We start from the raw sequence: 19,211 nt of genomic DNA, 5'->3' as shown, positions 1-19,211 counted from the left end.
CGGAACCTTGACTCAACATGGTCGTGTTCGTGACAGCTAAATATACGAGCAGCGGGCACCTAGTATATATATACCGGAGGGAAGTACAACCACAGAACGTCAGAAGATCACGAGCCGTTCCCAAAATGGATTGAGAAATCTTCCATCCAGGGGCCATTCTTCAGGATACCTGAGAGATTTTGAACAAAAAGGGTGTTCGCGTCTAGGTTGATGCTAGCTCCGCTGCAATCAACTTCACTCCCTCCCGCCGATACGCTCATACCGGGGAGCATTCCCTCCCATCCCGCAATTGTGATATTTGCGAGTGGACTCTCATCTGAATAATCACCTGCGATGGCAACAGATAGCGTCGATTTGGTAAAGGAGAGCTAGAGTTGCATCAGAAAGCGATACCGCTGAGGACCATTGGCACGGTGCCAGGTTTTACTCACATTAATTTCCTTGGTGGCATTCTGAACGAGACTGAGCCCGTCGTCGAGGTACAAGTTTCCCGTCGCCTGTTGGTCGTGGTCCAGCGCCACAATGATACTCCATGGATTGGTGCGCGTCGTCTTGGTGGTGTTGCCGGGTTTCTGGGAAGCGATGATGCTACCACCCCTGATGAAGACGGGTATATGCACGAGTGGTGCATCAATCGTCTTGTTCTCTCCGGGCTGAGCTTGCACCTCGGTATAATTATACCAGTCATACCACCTCGTTCCGCTAGCCACGCCCGGGAAGACGCCACGGACCGTCGTGGCTAGGGGTTCCAAAACCGGCGTGACGAGAATGCTAGGGCCGATCATGAACTGGTTGTCCACACCCCTCAGACTACTGTCGTCGGGAAACTCCCACTGCACCGCCCGCATCACCGTCGCGCCGGCCGTGTGTGCGTGCCAGAACAGCGTGTACGTATAGGCAAGCAGCTTGAAGCGCACGTCCATGGCTCGCCGCGTCCCTTCTGCCGTGGTTGCCCACACGTACGCCTCCTGCGCAATGGTGTTGCCTGGCCGAGAGTTGTGGTTTCGGTACAGCGGGAAAAAGGCACTCAGTTCCATCCAGCGTGTACATAGCTCCATGTCGGCATTGCCGTTGAAGCCACAGGTTTCGACGCCGAAATAGGGCACGCCTGCAATGCTAAAGGTTAGAGCCTGGGCAATGGTCAAGTACATGTTGCCCCACTTGGAATTCGAGTCGCCGCCCCAGTGGCCCGTGATGTTTCCACTGCCGGGAGAGGTGGACCGGGAAATCAGGAATGGTCTTTTCCCAGGGAATACTGCGACTAGGCCGTTGTACGAGGCGTTGGAGCTCTGTATACCGAAAAGATTATGCATCTCATATTCGGTGGTGTTGAATTCATCACTATGCGTCGCGTAGGGCGCTACAGCTGATTTTTCCAGGGCGTGTCCAGTCAAGGTATTGTTCAGGACATAGGGCGGATAACTAATATTGCGCACCCCCGGCGTTGGCTCGGTGAAGCCTACAGTGGGTGTAGCCTGATCTGCCACGGAAGGAAATGCAGCCGACTGCGAGGCTGCCGCCGCGCTGGCTGATGCTGCTTCGGTAGCGTTGGTAATCTCGAATCCCTCGGGGTACTCGTAGGACACTTCGCCTGGTTCACCTGGCAGTTTGAACGGGGCGTGAACAGGCTGATACGCCAGATTACCCGTCCCGCAAGATCCAGTACACCAAGACGAAAGATCGGAAAGATCCAGCCACCATCCGTCATAGGCCAACTTTTCGTGGAAAATGAGGAACTCGTTTGTCCAGAATTCTTGAGACTGCGGAATCAGAAAGTCGGGCCAAACACTATAGCCAGGCCATTGATCCCCGTAGTAAAAGCCGTCCACACCGTCGCGTATGAAAGCTTGAAGCGCTGCGCCTCGCTCATAGGGGGCATACGCATCTGTCGCGTTCGTCGGGTCGGGCGCATAAATATTGGGATCCAGGATGGGCACCCAATATTGGCCATTCGCGTGGAGGCGGTCCAGAAACTCTTTACCCTCGGCGAGCGGGTACGTGTTTTCATCATTCTGGAAATCGCGATACTGAAGTAGATAATCCAAATCATTCCAGATGCCTTCGAGCTGGATATTGGCTGCTGCGTAATTGTCCACTACTTCTTGGAGTATGGTCCAATTGCGATATCCCCATCGCACCTAAGCCAGTGGCAGGTGTTAGTCCAAAATCACCTCTAGTTCCTCGGAATCCATGCATAGCCACTGACCTGGTGAAAACCAAGAGCCCTTTAAAAATGCATTAGCCTTGTGTTTTCTCCTAATATTATAGAAAATTCTAGCGAATGATTGAATTACGTCCAACAATCATGCATGCATGCATTTCCCAAGACAGAATGCGGGGCTGGGAAACAAATTCTCTACATCAAATTCCTTCAGAGCAACATGCAAATGTCAAGAAAACCACATGACTCGGTACTTACCAATATGGTTGCATCACCGGGGTCTTGATCACCCCGAGCTGCTGTTGCGCGAGCGCCTCGTTCACGGTCGGACCGCTAAAGAAGTAGAAATCCAAACTCCCGCCAATGGTGCGATAGATGATTCTATCAGGCCGCATCAACCACTCTTGACCGTGGAGATTTCGGCCATAGACCACGTGCGACTTGGAGCTGCCATTGCCGTAACGGGTCTCAGCGTATACCGGATGCACACTGTGGAGGTTCGTGTCGAGCGGATTATCATTCATGACGGGATACTGGTTCCAAAAGGTCTGGGTGTAGTCATTGCTGATGCGAAAGGGGCGAATACTTTCTGGCAGTCCGTAAATATTGTAGTCGGGGACCATGGACGTGATGAGTTCAAGAAACTGGTCCTCAAACACTATGACGGTGCCGTAGGTGTCAAAGAGCACATCGCCACCGCTCACTCGTGATACCTTGAATTGAAAGGACGGCTCGTTGCTCCACTCGAGCACCAGGTCGCTGTTATTGCTGGTCGAACCCGCCTCCACGATGCCCACGGGGCTGAGAAACTCTGGGAGAATGTACTGCGAGTGGTTTGCGGGCACGAGGTGCTTCGGGTAGATCCGGACATTCAAGCGCGTGGCGTTTTGGTACTCAACCTCGAGGACGAGATCCGCAATGTCGTTGCCGTAGACATTGCATGGCGTCCCCGCCAGGGTCAGGTCGGCGCGGAATCCGGCGTGGTTCTCTGCCACATTGGACGCGGTATAGCCAGGGCATAGCTTTTGCGCATCGGGGGCCGAGGGATCATCTACATTGGGCGTGACGCTGGCGGCGTAATTCACCGACGAGGGCAGTGTGGGCGTGGGGTAATCTGTTGCAGAACCGGATATTGGGCCATGTGTGATGATTTGAGCTGTTGCTTCTGTTAGTGGATGGTCTTTTGAGATCAATTTGCGCCCATTAGTATTTCTCGACCCGATGCTGGTAATAACTCTTTCATCAACTTTTTCCCCCTTCTGCTTTCTCATTCTTGTCCGTACACCAAAGAAGTATTAATAACTCGCTCACCTATTGCCGCCAAGGCAAAGCCGAGCCATATATACACGGATAGCATGGTCCCTTTGGCGATAGTCAATGCTATTAGAACATTATACGGCGCTTCACCGGAGGCATGCAATTTAGCCGGAGAACCCCTCGAAGAGGGTGGCCCATTCAATTATAGTAATGATTCTGCCATTTTCGACGACAACAGCATTTTCACTATCCAGCGCATGTAAGACACACGATGGCCGAGTATTTGGAATTGACTTTTTGAACTGAAGCCGTAGGCACCAGAGCTATTGAGACTTATTCAGAGACTATGATTCCATGGTGACGACGACAACATTAAAGCAAAGCTTGGGAATGGCCAGCGAGAATCTTTCCCCTCATGCTTGGCACAACTTAATTAGTCCCCGGTTCGCCAAGGGCCGAGACGATACAGTAAGGGACGCGATGAGTGATCTTGTTTTTCTTTTACCCCAGATTTTCCCACAGCTCACTGCCGAGCCTCATGCACGAGCGGGTCGTTCGGACGCTAAGACATTTGAAAGCGGACGGCTTTTAGTCGCACCTTGGAATCTTTGGGGGGGATCTTGGCTATCGCAACCAAGATCGCCCCGGGCAAAAGGTAAAATCAATCCAAGCAGGCGAGTGTCGGAAAAACATTGTTTTGTACGTAAAGTATTCATGACTCACCTTGGAAGCGGGAGAAGTCGAAACAAAAGTTGAAATGAAACGAAACTGCATCCAAGACTTGCTAAAGCACGAGTGTATCAACGGTCCGAAAAGGGCGCTGTTGAGTTTGACCATTTTGAGATATGCCGAGATCACCGAACACGATCGGGGGAGGCTTTAAATACTACGCGAGGCCGTTTTATTTCAATCGGTCCGAGACAGAGTGTATGTGGTGTGCATATACGCTCAGAACGACCTCGCCTGGATCCATAGGTTAAGAGACTGTATGGTATACAGTGCATACCAAGTTGTATCCATCGAAATATTGGTATAGGGTACAACTTGACCCAAGGGTTGGCATGCATGGCCGACGAGCAGGGGCATTTGCATTACAGATGCAAGGGGGGTCTGGGGTTGCATAGCTTAGGCATTGTGCATGTCAAAACGTTTTGTATTGACTGCTCTACACCTGAGATGGCTTCAGAGAGCTGACTTGTCATTTTCCTCAATCAGACCATCAACGGATGATTCCATATATTTCATATTGTGAAGATGGAATGTACAGAATATATACAGCGAAAAAGAAATGTGGTATCGGTTACTGGTTCATCAGTCAGTCACAAAGTAGAATGTTACATGTCATGTTAGAAATATCCCTCCGGCTTCATGCCAATCGTCCTATATCCTGCTTTCATCGTCCTTGATCATTTCTCCGCCTTGGCAGAGACGTAGTAGCCCTTGCGCACCGACTCATTGCTGGCGGTTTCCATGTCATCGAGCTCAATCTTGACGACTCGGTCCATGACGATACCGTTGGTATTGGCGAATCCAGTCTGTGCGAGGATACTGTCGGTGCTGCTCTGTCTTGGAATATTGTGGGAACGTATCGTTCCGTTGTGATTGTCGCCGCCAGCACCACCGCCGCCGCCGGCAACGCCCAGTTCTGCAGAAAGCAGGGTACGGCGCGTGAGGGCGTACAGGGCAGTATCAACCCAGCCCGAGGAAGTGAATAGCGCACCGGCAAATAGGTAGTATTGGTCAGGAACCGAGTCGTGCGACATGGCAGCCATACGTCCCGCGCTGTTTGGCATTTCGGTTAGTAAGTAGTGCCGTTGGGGCAGATGAAGATCACTGATATAAACTTACGCTAGTGGTAGTGTGAGGACGGTATATACCAGGGCATATGCCAACATGGTTGTTGAAGCTCTGCGCAGAGCGGCCTCGCCAGGTCCATGGATCATGATGGAGTCGGACCTCCTAGAGCGGTATAGATGCCAATAGCCGGCAATGTAAACGATGATGGCGCTGAATTGGACAATGAAGATCCACAGGTAGTGGAGGAGCAGTCGAAGGTTTTCGTGCTCGGATGAGATCCAGCACTGAATATGAAATAGACTTTGTTAGCGGTAATTCAATAAAGGCGCAACGAGTTACCTATTCAGTAATAATTATTCCGTACTTACCCACATGCCTGCACGCAAAAAGACGTAGCGGCCGCTGGTTATGGGTGCAAGACTCGCAAGGAGTGTAGCAAAGCCCCAGACGCCTATGAGCATGCCGACGAATGTCTTGTATTGCAGACTCCGGCCGTAGATGATTTGATATGTCGTGTGAATGGCAATGGCCAACACAAAGAAGGCGCTGGCAACATCTCCAAGCTGGATGAGCCAGCCCTGGGCAAAGCACGCTCCGTTCGGCCCAAGGATCTCGCGGTTTGCCGCCCAGTGAAAGGAGATCAGGAAACCCAAAGACTGCAGGAAGTCGGCCAGAATCAACTGGTAGATGAGCACGAGCGACTGGTTGCGGCCGATGAAACTGTTGTAGTGAGACCTCCAGACAATCATGCGCCAGCTGATGAAGCTCAGAAGAACCGAAGTGAAGAGAACGGATACCGTCGCCAGAAACCCAATGGCGAGTAGACCACCATAGGTCGAGTCGCTCATGTTGACCAGACTATGAGGCGGTTCATAGTAGGCGAGTGGAACGCCATTGCTGTCTGTGGGCGTCGAGGCCATGGCGGGCGCGCTATGGGGCCTGCGGCTAGGGCTGAAGACGAAAAGAGTGAATAGGCACAAGAGCTCATGGGCGTAAGAGACCGCTCTGCTCCGCCGAAAAGAAAAACGAACGATCCGGTGCGTCGGGTGTCGAGAACGGGGAGGGGACACGGGCGGTGGAAAACCATTCGGCTATGGGCGCTGCGGACGAAGGGAAGGAAGCATTACAAGATATACTGCTCGCAGGAGCCTAATCGTCCGAGCTGCCAAATCTCCCTTGCACGGCACTAGAAAACTCCAGGACTTACAGAGGCAAGTCATTAGCATGTGCCCCTGATTATGATTGCGCTGCCGGTTACCCACACAGGCCGGCCGACTGGTTTAGGGCTGATGATCCTCGAGACTACCGTGGTTTTTCTTTTCCTTTCCTGCTTCCTTTTCGTTTTCTTGACATGTCTTATTCCCGGGTAGGCAAAGCTACTGTGATAGTCTCATGCAAAGAGCAAAATTGTGCAAGGACTTGTGCACCCCTGGAGATTGGCAGCAGGGCTTAAATTTCACATAGTAGTCGTCTGGCAGTATATTAGTTGGTCGTGTTAGTCAATGGTAACCAAATTCATTTGCCGAGTCAAACTCTTATTGTCTTATAGGTTAGAGGTCCGTTGGGCGGGCCAATTCCCTTACACATATCAAACCCCATCCGGATTCCAGCCAAAAGAAAAGAGCCCACCTTGTTCGGAAACAGAGCCCTTGCATTGCCGGTTGGGGTAGCAGACCCCGCTGATCTTCGATGCTTCCACCAGCCCCAAGAGATCCAACAACCGGGGTGTGTTTCCACCATCCGCCGGCGGCGTTTCTATGCCTGCCATAGCACTCGACGGTCGTGATTGTTAGCACAGGGTAGCTAACGACTTACGGCTGTCTTCTCCGAGGATAGCTTGTGCCTAATCTTGCTATAATCTTAAGGGCGACATGAAGATGATGGTTTTGGTCCGTACTTTGGACATGCAGAGTAAAATTCTAGCCCTACCAATTGGTTGGACAGCCTCGTCCAAGCTTGCCAGGCATCTGTCATACATACTACTACTCGGGAGTAATAGTCAATAGTCTTCGGGAGTCTTCAGGGGGTAATGGCTGATCAGCCTGACTGAGTTGCATTGCACAACATGCCTGGCGAATGTCATGCCACGTGGAAGAGCAGATCAACAATGCTCTCGTGGTGCAACTATAGATGCAGTCTGATTACTGCATTTGGAAATTTCGACTTCTAGAAATCCCTCGGTTTCGTCGCCAGCGTAGTATTGGACCCCAGTAGCAGCTAGGAATGAATCGCTATTCATAGTGCAGTACAATGATCTTGATAAGCATTCATCGCACTTACGAGCAACACGCAGGTACTGATCCGGACATCTCAGTCCGAGTGGATCAGCCACTGGCACTGGCTTACCTGCTTACCTTGATGCAGAACCTAGGTTAGTTTACTAGCAATTGGCACCTATTCGTCAACCAATGAATAATCCCGCCTTATGTCTGCTAAAGACACTAGAGCCCACCGCTATCATGTGCCGAAGCAGCCAATCTCGCAACCACAAATGATCGCCAGTCAGTCAACCCGCTCTCGCCGTTCCTCGTAGGGTTCCCCCATGGGCATGCCCAGCTTTTGCCCAGCTCGTTGGAGGCGGCAGAGGCGTCGATCAACAGGGCCTCCCGCAATGCTTGTTACGACTCGACGAGGTTTAGGACACGATCATCCAACGAGTAGCTTCAACGTCGTCAGCTGACGACAGATCGCTTTTTGAAATTCCGTCTGCGGAAATTTGCGCTCTGCAAATTCGATTAACTGCGTTCCATTCCCATGGGCAGCGTTGTTGTTTTTTCTCGACCCGTTTCTGCACCAAGGTGCCAGGTGGCTTTGCCCAACAATTGTCGAAAGTCCTGTATGAACCATGACCTAGTATCGCCATGGTCAAGGGCCAAGTCTTGCTAATTACGTACCAGTATCACCTGAATCCCCGGCCAGATACTGAATTTCATGAAAGTAGGCATCCTTGAGATGCAGTTGGACGTTGAGCTATTAGGGATTGTGACGGTGTGGCCTACGACAAACAAAAGAATTGGCTCTACTCCAGCCCTTTTCGTAGGTGTGACATCACGGCTGCATCTAGTCTTTTTGCGTCTAGTGCCACTACCACTTCTGGTAAAAACTAGCCTTGGCATGACTATATGCGGAGATGATTCTCTCCTTACAGGACCTTACTAGTATTACTAGCTTTGCGAAAGGAAGGTATCGTGGCAAAGACCCTGCGAGGTATTATTCTGAGAGAGTTTGAGTCTTCTGTCAACCTTGAGCAACTGGTTATTGTCTACCCCGGATTGGGCGCGGCGCCTCTCTTCCATGCCCCTATCGAAATCTCCTTATGGCCCCAATCATTTGGTGCTCTCACTCCGTATTGTGATGCATCTTGACATCGAAATGGATTTCAAGTAATGCAACTCGATTTGATGCTGTCAGATTTCATCACATTCTTGCCACATCTAAGCACTAAGTCCAAGCCTACCATCTTCTTTTTCTCGAGACGGCATAAGTACTTGTGTTTCGCAAAACGGTGCCTTGAATAAGCCTATGGGGTTGTGGTCATTTTGTCCATCGTCAAGCTTGCTGTACTTTTCCAAGCACAACTCACGATGATAACAATTGCGGCCGCACCCTTATTTCTTACATCTACTGATAGAGAACCAGTGAATAATCCATCAATCCCCGTGTGGGGCTCTCCGTGTTTTATAAAGCCACGAAACCGACTTGACTGAGTAGGAAAGCGTTGCGAGTCAGTCAAGTCTGCTACTGGTGATGGCGCTAAGTGCGGTTCTTTGGAGGAAAAAGTGCGGAATGCAGCGCAGTCCTATTCTAGAAACTCCATCGTTCCTTTTAGTATATCAATGTCAATCGGCTTCCCCTGATTTTAATCGGTAGCCGGCAACCATCCATTGTCCAAGGTACCAATCAATGCTGCTCAGCCGGCCACCACCGTTTCTTATTGGCCCACATCGTAGATGTGTCGTCTCTTATCGTCGAAATAGTCGCATAAGTAGTCATGAATCTACGACTTAGTGCACCTTTGCATCTTTCGATCCGATCGCTTTGTAAGATAGCTGAATCAGGCCGCTCCCTATATGTCTAGACATTTTGCGAACATCTATGTAGTAATACAGGTCAAACTTTGGTACTCAACAAGTATCTTTGCCATAATCCATTTCCTTGTTCATAATTCATATGCTGTGTCCTCAACCTACAACGACTATGATTGGAGTATATCAACTCGTTCGCAGGACAGAAGTCGAGCAACTACTGTTGGCCACGACCCATGAAGCAGATTGGCTGAGCTAGATAGGATTTGAGAGGAACGCATTATCATGCTAGGATACGACAATTTGTCATCGCTCATAAATCCGACAAAACGTGGATTCTTGGCTGGCAAGGCTGGGGAATCCGGATCTTTCCAGAGTGCACAGCATAAAGCACATGTGGAGTATCCTACGTGCTCTTGTAGGCCAAATACCTAATTACAGGCCATTCTTCCTCAAGTCGCCCTAGTGTGTACGGAGGACTATTACCGCTGGTGTGCTTCCTGCCGTGACAAGTGTCAAAACTACAGGTGAGAAGAGATCGACCGGCAAACGCGTTTGGGAGGATGGTCATGGCGCTAGCCAGCCCAGCAAGGCTGTGCTACTCTTGCACATGTCTGGAAATGTCGCGGTCGCCTTGGCCCTATAATGATCTTGGTAGGGCCGAACTGGGCCGGCTCAATCTGATGTCGGCGCAATCAACCCATAGGGAAAGGTGACACTGCCTCGGAGCACAACTAGCCCCTACATGCCACGTCAATTTATAGTCCCCTGACCTATCATTAAGCCATTTTCCACCCTAGAAGGATGCTCAGATACTGTGAAATTTGCAAGCGGTCGACCCGTTTCCGGTAGTCCAGGATATACGCATCAATCTCGGGGCAGCTAGAAAAGGTGGTGGACTTCTCGACCGAAAAGATCATCGCTTGGAAGATGGCCAGAATCCTTGAAAAGGAAGGGAACATGCTCATCATTGATCAAATACACTGTAATCTAGAGTGACCATGGTTCAATAAAAATGGTGCAAAGTTCCTTGCCCGTCAAACCATCTGCCTGGGCCGACGCTCACGGCCTAAACTGTCTATTCGCCGCAACAACACGTGTTGTCGGGCAGAGGATCGTCCTCACTTCTCCACTTTCACAAGTCCAGAACTGTAGTAAGTCCCTGAGCAGATAGAGTCTTGTAGCTTTGCTAGACGTGATTGCGACCGGCAGAGTGTGAGATGGAGCATGATGCGGGTATCCATACCGCATGGGATCAGCATTATAGCTTTAAGTCGGTAGAACTGCAGCAACTTCCATGATTGAGGTTAGCGAGTACCTGATTCGCCATCTTTGAGGTAGACGAGACAGTCATGAGCAGCCTGTATAATTTCCGTGAGGGAGAGACCTTGGTTGTATTGTCCAGTATCGAGCCAACATCTGCCCAGCCCTTGCTTGCTTGCCTTGCAAGGCTGGGTGGCGAGCTTGGTACTCCGAGACTTCCAAGAATCGATTTTTATTAGGTTGGCAATCATGTCGCCCTTCTTGAGCGTACCGAGGGTCCGACGAATGTTATCCTTTGTCGAGAGCATGCCATAGAATGTCTTAACGAAGCTGCACGAGGTTCCCCTGCATATTGCGGTATATCGATTGACATGTACAATCGACAATTCATATACATATGCTGTTTAACTGTGATAGAATCTGTACTTGGTGTTAGTGGTGCCTCGAAAGTATGCGAGGGCATTTGATTTCACCTTTTCAATGTATCGGACACCAACCAACACTCCGTCATCGTCCATGAAGTCTCTCTCGTCACCAAAATCGATGTTGTCAGGATTTAGACAAGTGAGACACGTCTCAACAATACTCGCATATTTTCTTCCCATGCACCTCGGCAGCTCGCCGCGTGAAAGGTCAAGAAGAGTATTCGTGAAATCCATCTGGCTCATCTCGCCATCGTGCTGCGACAACCCCAAGACCGAGGCTGGAGTGACTTTTTCAGCCTCTGCATCATATAATACGAAAGAGCTCCAAAGCCCAACCTCGAGGAGACAAACGCCAAGGCTGTATATATCATGCTGCATGATATATTCGCTGTCCGGAGTAGGCCCCTGGCGCGACGGATGTCGATACAGATTTTTCTCCCAGTAGTCATCACCGATTCGGTAGGTTTTTCCTTCCTCCTTGCGAAAGTCTTCGAAACCTAACAAATACACGTTTGGCGATGAAGACTTTTGTGGTTCAACATAGGAAATCAAGGTCTCTGGACGCATGTTCTTGTGGACAAAGCCAAATGTGTGCACGTAGCTGATAGCCGTTGCCATCTGACGGGCAATGTCGAACTTATCGGATAATGCGACTCGATCACGGTCCGACAATAGTAAGTCTCTAAGACTCTTCGGATTTGAAAGGTTATTCGGAGCTCGAAACACCATAGTAAAAGAAACACGTTGCTGTGCGTCAGTATCTGTAGAATCAAGCTGTTCAACAACCCCCTTGCATGAAAGAAGTCCAAACGTTCCTGGGTCATTATGCTGCAGCTTTCGGGCCAGATCGCGCAAGTTGCGCTTGACCAGCTGACGATTTGCTATAGGCGGACATTCCATTGGAGCGAGCAGAAAGTTTTGAGGGCCTTTTCGAGTACTGTTCCGCGTGGCTGCCTTTGCCTCGCAGAATGTAATGCGCTGCACAGTCATCGACTCTAGGTCTTGGGCCGGGAGAAATATTCCTGAAGCCTCACTGCTCTTATCGCTTTGGAGACCCGCGCGAATAGCTCTGGTAGACGGGAAAGATGCAGCTGTGGTAGTGTTTCCGGCTTTGAGCGCCTGATCAACCTGGGAATTCGCGATTTTGAGGATGAGATACCAAGAAGGATCGGCAGTCCGCTGCCACAACTCCAACTCCTCGATAGCTTCGTCGATACTCTCTTTGAACAGTGCGTATTTCCATCTCTTGGCTTTTACGCTCGAGTTGGAACGCCCTGCAGTAGATTCATCTCCGTCATCTTCAGGTAACTTGATAACACGCTCAATCTTTGTCGTGACGACGTTTAATTTAATCTGTAAGGTTTCGACGATCTTCTCGTTGAGCTGACGATGATAACCGCCCATCAAAGATGGAACGCGTCGCATGAAGTCTAGCTGCAGTTCCGTCTTGAACCAACCAGTCTCCAATCGCAGGATGCGCTCGGTAATTTCGTTGTTCGCTCCCCTGAAAGCCGCGCATAGTTTCATGAGCTTGGATCCATATCTGAGTCACGAGTCTCAGTCAGCACGTGTCGTTGATGAAGTGTGGAAGGAGAGCCTCACTTGATGCAGAGGTCCACTGCGCCGACAATGGCGAGTGGCAATTCGGCTCCCGACATATTGTCCTTTACTGACACCCGGCTTAAACGCTACAAACACTGCTGAATGCTTGCCCGACATCAAAATACAGCGTCGACCCCTTGGCCAAAACACGGGAAAGACTCTGCCTATTAATGTAGAGACAAGCTCTGCGACTATTTGCTGCTGATCTGGAGCCCGCACATTTTCTAGTATACATCTCTGCGCCTCATGGTCTGGAGGGTCCACATTACCCCGCTGCTGCTGTCAGATCGCCGTGATGAACACCCATGTTGGTTGGGGGCCAAGATTGGCCGCAGTGGTGTAAGGCTGGCTGCACAGCCCCGGGGACACAGGCGCAGTGCTTGCATCAACTCATGCGCAAAGTGCGTTTTTTACACATAGTGAGATAAGCGTTTATTCAATCCGATTTTTAACTTCTACAAACGTCGCCTCCGCCCGTCGCAACTGTGGTCCGGGTAGATTCTAGGTACAAAGTGTAGATGAATCAACAGCCGTTCCGATGGCATTGAGGCTGCCGGAGCTGGTCCGGGACTCGTGCCTCGAAACCATCTTCAATGCTGAGAATACCGTTCACATATATCACGACCGGCCAGGGCGCCGGGCTATACCTCGGCGAGAGACTTGGAAGAAGAAGCGCATCCTCGGCAGCGGAGGCAACGGCGTCGTCTGGCTCGAGGAACAGCTCGATAGTCTCGGCAAGGATCCTTCCGCCGGGTACAGAGCCGTAAAGCAGATCACCTCGACCGAATCAAAGTCAATCTTGGAGATTTGCAAGTCTGAACTAGAGGCGTTGGCCAAGTTCTCGACCAGGAAATATGCTCATTGCTTCGTCCAGTCGTTCGGCTGGTATCAGGGCCCCAACGTCCTGTCGATCACGATGGAATACTGCCCGAATGGTGATCTCCAGAATTACCTGTTGAAGCATGTCCGACTACCAGAATCTGATACGCAAGAGATCATTTCACAGGTGGTGCAAGGTCTGCACTTTATGCATGAGGAAGGATTCGCACATCGCGACCTCAAGCCAGGAGTATGCACCACCTTAATTTTATATGCGAATCAAAGTTAATCCAAGTGCTAGAACATTCTGATCAAGTCTCTTCCACCAGAAGATTACTGGTGGGTCAAAATATGCGACTTGGGCTTGAGCAAGCGCATCGAAGGGGTGATCGGGCACTCAACGACAGTCAAAGGAACTCTAGGGTACCTCGCCCCTGAGCTTCTTGGGTTTGGAGACTCTGACCCGAGGAAGGCAGACCCATATGCGATTGACATGGTAAGCAACTTCCAATGTCATTTCTCTCCTTTTCTGGTTGTCTCATGAGCAAGCATTGCCCAAATTGGTGCTCCAAAAGAGCTTCTTCAGACTCATTTATCTACCCTGATGGGCAATTGCTAACACATGTTGTTGTAGTGGTGCCTTGGTGAGATGACCTACCGAATGCTTTGCGGAAACGCTACGTTCGCATCATATGGTCAAGTGCGGGAGTATCAACTTGCGACTAGGCCTTTCCCAGAGGAACAGCTGTACAAAATTGAAGCGAGTAAAGCTTCCGTATCATTCACCAAAAGTGCCATGAAAGCTGAGCCAAGGTTGAGATTAAATGTACACGAGGCTTTCTATCATGGCTGGTTAAAGATGAAGCTTGACGAACCTCAAACGTCTGATCAGTCAACAAGAAGGTAGATTCCACCCATTTCATGCCAAAGCTCTGATGTGTAGCTAATTGCTAAAAGACCCGCTGGTCCATTGCCGTCGTTCAATATTACTGATTTATCGCGACATCGCGATGAAGAACCATCAGGCAGCTGGAGCACCATCACCGATCCCATGAACAGAACCTCGATCCCTCTCCGACCGTTTAGCGCTGAGCGTGTACCCCAGGAATCTAGACAACCATCTTATGGTAGAAACTATGCACCTCCAAGTCCACTCTCAAAAGAGGAACGTCTGGGTTATGAGCAAACACGCAGATCATCGCCAGCACGTGCGCGGAGCTCATCTGGAAGCGGCATGAACCAGAACGAAAGACAGCGTCACACTCATGACGAGCCAAGGAGGCGTAGTGGGACTTTCGAACCAGAGAAATATGAAGACGGTTCAAATAAGATGCAGAAAGCTGCTGCTGCATCCATTATTGCGGGAGCAACCGAAGCATTCCGTGTGCATAGGGAACCTGGCTCATCGTCCGGGGATAAAATGCGTCGCATCCTGGCTGCAGCTGCCGGTGCAGCGACGATAGATGCTGCGACTGACAATTCTCGCCGCAATCGCGATCATGATTACAGACATGGCTACAAAGATAATAGAAGAAGCCTTGATCCTGCGACCGCTATCATCGGAGACCTAGCAGCGAATCGCGTGGTCAATGGGCCTAGCAGCAATGATAGGGCTGAGCCGGCCGAGACAAGGAGAGGAACAGCGGAACCAACCACCTCGGCCAGAGTATCGACATCCCCAGCTATGGAAAAGCTCAGAGCGATAGAAAGTTATTGGAATACCACGCTGTTACCTCGATGTCTTGCATTCTCAACCTCACCTCCTAGGGACATCCAGGACCGTCACAATGAACATCTGAGGCTGAACGCGTGGGCGGATCGCGAGATTTTCTTCAAACTGGACGAAATTGTCTCTGGAGATGACGAGATGGAAGCGGAGGTTAGGGCGAAAAGAAAAGTGTTACTTGTCCAGGTGCAGTCAGTGCTCGCCAGACTCGAACCGCTGGTAGACCCAGTAGGACAAGATGATCGATTGCGGTACCGTAGCAATCGAGACGACTACCTTTCTACAGAAGACCCCCGAGATCTCGGGACACCTGATACGTCTACAACATCTCCTCAACACCCATACACCGGACGTAAGGTGGGGCCTGAGTACGATGGCCAGCGTAACAAAGGATCTCGCTCACAAAGAAACCGAGAATATCCCGCATCCACCGATTCGGGATTCGCTGAACAGAGGGATCCAAACGACAGGCCGAGAAACTTCAATTTTTCGGAAGCCAATGGATTTCGATTCTCGGATCCATCAGCTGTTTTTGCCGAGTTCATGAGATCTCAACCAGGGGGTCCCGACATCCTGGATGAATTTTTGCAGAATGAACCTAGCCCCCGTAGGGGGCGTGGTGGAGGAGCTCACTCGACAAGACCCGGCTCACCTCCTTCCTCTGTCAAGCCCAAATCCTCTGGGCAGCGAGATCCCCAACATGATGGCAGGAGTTTCAAGCCACAGTATGCAGAGGACATTTTTGCTGAGTTCATAAGGTCAAAATCAGCGCACCAGTACCCATGATACAACTCGGCCGGGTCCAAGCAAGCTTGAGAAGCCAAGCCGTCAACTGGTGATTGTGTCGGCCTGGAAGTAACGAGAACAAGCCATAGGAAACGGCGTTTAGCATGCTCCAGCAACAGCAAAAAGGGAGTATATAGCCGACGGTCAAGACTGCAATTTCTATTAGTTTCTCGCGTTCCGATTGCGTTGGCGGAGCCTTCCCAACCGCCCTGTTGACACTGAAGCACAAATCTTCAAAAAGTCTGACCTCATTTGGCTAAGAGAAGATGATGTCATGGAGCTTCGACGCTCCGCCCTACCCATTGCGGACGACTCTATCAGACATGTCTTTACATTGCACGAAGAATGACAAAAGTTGACCAACTCGGTGCATGCTGTACCTACGTTGCTGCTCATTGGTGGAACAGGCAGGGATGGCGAATTCGGCAGATCCGCTACGGAGGACACAGCTCCGTGACCCAGCTCGGCTGCCGGCTCCATGATATAATGAGGACGCGAAAGCAGAAAAGAACGCGTATTCTTGGAGAATCATCATCCAAGGCCCTGTATCAAGTCATCAATTGGAAATTCAGCTGCCACCTGACCAAGTGAACACTATGATTGTCGTGTTTTTGTCTCATTGCCACGCACAATTTCCAGAAAATTGTTGCGCCATGAAGAAAGAAGTCTGTTTCTTATTCGTTGTTAGTGATGGAAACACCGGAGCCAGCACACGCACCGTGCACAAAAGGGGCGCTATAGTCCTGGCGGCTTCAAGTAAATAGCCGCATTGGAGCTGGATGCTCCGTGGTCATCTCATGTCGACATTCGCGCCGTTGCAACTAAATCTTAGTTGGGGTCTCCTTTCACAAAAACGAATACTACAACAGCTAGTATCGTCGGCGATATATTGATTACAGGTGACGCTTTCAGAACGAATAGTGAGCCGCATCATGCCGAAGACGTGTAAGAGTGCCGACGATCGTCCCGCTCCATGCACTAATCCAGGGCCGTACTACCGTTCCGGAACCCCGGAACGTAGGTCAACGGCCATTGGGGATGCAACGTGCGTACCTGTTCTGAGGCTTGTCTCTCTCCGTCCCCCTCAAAGCAGTCTAGGCCTTTGCTTGTTTCGAGTATGTGATTCGAGCTTGACCCCTGACAGTCATTTGATGATCCGGAGGCAAGACCCAATGGTATCCATACATACCAAGTCCCTGCTTGTGACATATCCCCAGATTGCTTGGCATTGCATTTATACTTAATGATGAGAACTTCTCATCCCTCTTCTCTTTCACTGCTCGAATATTCCAACCATTAGGTTCTTTCGTGACAAGTGACGGGCGAACAACTAAATTCAACCATCATGAAGCCGTCCTTTTTCAGCTCCGCCCTTGCTGGCGTTGCTCTTGCCTCTGGCGCTGCCGCCAAGCTGAAATGGTTTGGTATCAACCAGAGTGTTGCTGAGTTTGGATCTGGTGTGTATCCGGGTGTCTGGGGAACCAACTTCTACTTTCCCTCGACCTCGTCCATCGGTGTAAGTTCCTTATACTCGCCACTAAATCAGAAAACACGGCACTAACCTATGTGAATAGACATTGATTGGCGAGGGTTACAACATTTTCCGTGTTGCCTTCTCCATGGAACGTCTTGTCCCCAACACACTCACTGGCAGTGCCGATGCTGCTTACCTGGCCAACTTGACCAGCACCATCAACTACATCACAAGCAATGGCGCTTACGCCGTGCTTGACCCGCACAACTTTGGTCGCTACTACTCCAACATCATTACCGATGTAAGCGGCTTTGGCTCATTCTGGACCACTGTTGCCACGGCCTTCAAGGACAATGCCAATGTCATCTTTGATACCAACAACGAGTACCACGACATGGACCAGACTCTCGTCTTGAACCTTAACCAGGCCGCCATCAACGCCATCCGCGGCGCCGGCGCCACCAGCCAGTACATCTTTGCCGAGGGCAACTCGTACTCGGGTGCCTATGTCTGGAACACGACCAACACCAACCTGGCGGCACTGACAGACTCGTCCAACAAGCTCATCTACGAGATGCACCAGTACCTGGACTCTGACAACTCGGGCACGTCGGACGTGTGCGTGTCGACCACGATTGGTGTCGACCGCGTCATTGGCGCCACCGAGTGGCTGCGCGAGAACGGCAAGCTGGGCGTCTTGGGAGAGTTCGCCGGTGGCGCAAACTCGCAGTGCCAGACGGCCATCAAGGGCCTCCTCGACCACCTCCAGGACAATAGCGACGTCTGGCAGGGCGCCCTCTGGTGGGCTGGCGGTCCCTGGTGGGGTGACTACATCTACAGCTTCGAGCCCCCGAGCGGTACTGCCTACAAGTACTACGACTCGCTTCTGCAGACCTACACGCCATAAGGAGATGCGTGGTGAGCTTCAAGTGGGAAGAAAAATAAAACATCCGAGATGTGGGTGTGATTTGGCGATGGACTAAGCTTCTTTGTATATATATATTGTTGCCATCGGATCAGTCGCGACTTTTTTGTTGTTCGTCTCATCTGCAGATTAAAATGAATCAAAAGTCTTCGATCTACTTGATCCAGGCCGCAGACGTAAATTTAATCCTTGTTACGTCTCGTCACTATCTATATGCAAGTGATCTGTGGAAGCTTAAGAAGCATTTATGGCGCTAGCTAGGGCGTATTTGGGGCGCTACCAGGTAACCCTAGAGTCCTAGACCTTCTGTAAATTCAAAGTGAGCAAAGGACTGTCGCTGTTCATAACAAGCTCAACTACAAGCAAGGTCCACTATATCTATAGGTAGGTAGGTATGGTATTGCCCCGCTAAAATCCGCAATACACATGAGTGTCTTGTCAATCGTTTGATGACTTGCATCTGTTGGGCTGCCACACACGGCTTACGGCAAGGCCTTGCCTGAATTAAGGTATGCATCCTCCTTCCTGGGGCCCATGAAAGAGTCGGTGTGGAACTCCCCTCGCTGCTGGAATTGAGCTTCGCAAGCTCAAGTGCGATGCCCAGAAGTACTCGGTCTCAACGACCACCACCAGCAGTTTACTGGAGGGAGCCATGGCTTCAGCTCACAAGCCAATGAGTGAAGGAGAGCATCAGCAGCATTCCTCTGCTGTGCCGTGTTACGGCAGGGAATCATGGATGGTGGCCTCCCACCTACCCGACCTGATGTACCTGGGCCCCAGTCACAGCCTCGCTGGAAGGTGCAGCAAGGACTCGTGTCACTGCAATGTCCATCTGATCTTCTGATTGTGGTGTCTGGTGCTGCCTTATTCTTCTTCCCTGTCGCTGTCGCTGTCATTGGCGCCGGTCCCGACTCCCGCCCAAGCAATCGAGGGGCCGCCTGGAATCTTGTA

The 19,211-nt window shown here is 50.7% G+C and overlaps 6 protein-coding genes across 6 annotated transcripts; 2 read left to right on the top strand and 4 right to left on the bottom strand.

The window, feature by feature from the left end:
* Positions 1-107: 107 nt before the first annotated feature.
* On the bottom strand, positions 108-3,432 carry PFICI_11559 (uncharacterized protein; the record flags this gene model as incomplete). The annotated part of the gene is made up of 4 exons (XM_007840140.1): positions 108-368; positions 432-2,138; positions 2,207-2,225; positions 2,420-3,432. 4 exons carry the CDS (start codon positions 3,430-3,432, stop codon positions 108-110), a joined length of 3,000 nt encoding a protein of 999 aa, XP_007838331.1.
* A 1,392-nt stretch (positions 3,433-4,824) lies between these two features.
* On the bottom strand, positions 4,825-6,135 carry PFICI_11558 (uncharacterized protein; the record flags this gene model as incomplete). The annotated part of the gene is made up of 3 exons (XM_007840139.1): positions 4,825-5,200; positions 5,267-5,499; positions 5,584-6,135. 3 exons carry the CDS (start codon positions 6,133-6,135, stop codon positions 4,825-4,827), a joined length of 1,161 nt encoding a protein of 386 aa, XP_007838330.1.
* A 4,412-nt stretch (positions 6,136-10,547) lies between these two features.
* PFICI_11557 (uncharacterized protein) lies at positions 10,548-10,811 on the bottom strand (the record flags this gene model as incomplete). Its single annotated transcript, XM_007840138.1, has 1 exon — positions 10,548-10,811. The coding sequence occupies one exon, from the start codon at positions 10,809-10,811 to the stop codon at positions 10,548-10,550; it is 264 nt and encodes an 87-aa protein (XP_007838329.1).
* Positions 10,812-10,907: 96 nt separating this feature from the next.
* Positions 10,908-12,586, bottom strand: PFICI_11556 (uncharacterized protein; the record flags this gene model as incomplete). Its single annotated transcript, XM_007840137.1, has 2 exons — positions 10,908-12,471; positions 12,531-12,586. 2 exons carry the CDS (start codon positions 12,584-12,586, stop codon positions 10,908-10,910), a joined length of 1,620 nt encoding a protein of 539 aa, XP_007838328.1.
* A 482-nt stretch (positions 12,587-13,068) lies between these two features.
* On the top strand, positions 13,069-15,861 carry PFICI_11555 (uncharacterized protein; the record flags this gene model as incomplete). Its single annotated transcript, XM_007840136.1, has 4 exons — positions 13,069-13,599; positions 13,651-13,845; positions 13,984-14,252; positions 14,307-15,861. 4 exons carry the CDS (start codon positions 13,069-13,071, stop codon positions 15,859-15,861), a joined length of 2,550 nt encoding a protein of 849 aa, XP_007838327.1.
* Positions 15,862-17,206: 1,345 nt separating this feature from the next.
* PFICI_11554 (Endoglucanase 3) lies at positions 17,207-18,242 on the top strand (the record flags this gene model as incomplete). Its single annotated transcript, XM_007840135.1, has 2 exons — positions 17,207-17,377; positions 17,436-18,242. The coding sequence occupies 2 exons, from the start codon at positions 17,207-17,209 to the stop codon at positions 18,240-18,242; spliced, it is 978 nt and encodes a 325-aa protein (XP_007838326.1).
* Positions 18,243-19,211: the final 969 nt, after the last annotated feature.

Source organism: Pestalotiopsis fici (genome assembly GCF_000516985.1).
Source record: "Pestalotiopsis fici W106-1 unplaced genomic scaffold PFICI_Scf_9, whole genome shotgun sequence".
In the NCBI taxonomy this organism is placed as follows: Eukaryota; Fungi; Ascomycota; class Sordariomycetes; order Amphisphaeriales; family Sporocadaceae; genus Pestalotiopsis; species Pestalotiopsis fici.
Note: the sequence above shows the minus strand (reverse complement) of the source record. Positions and strands in the feature narration are given on the sequence as shown.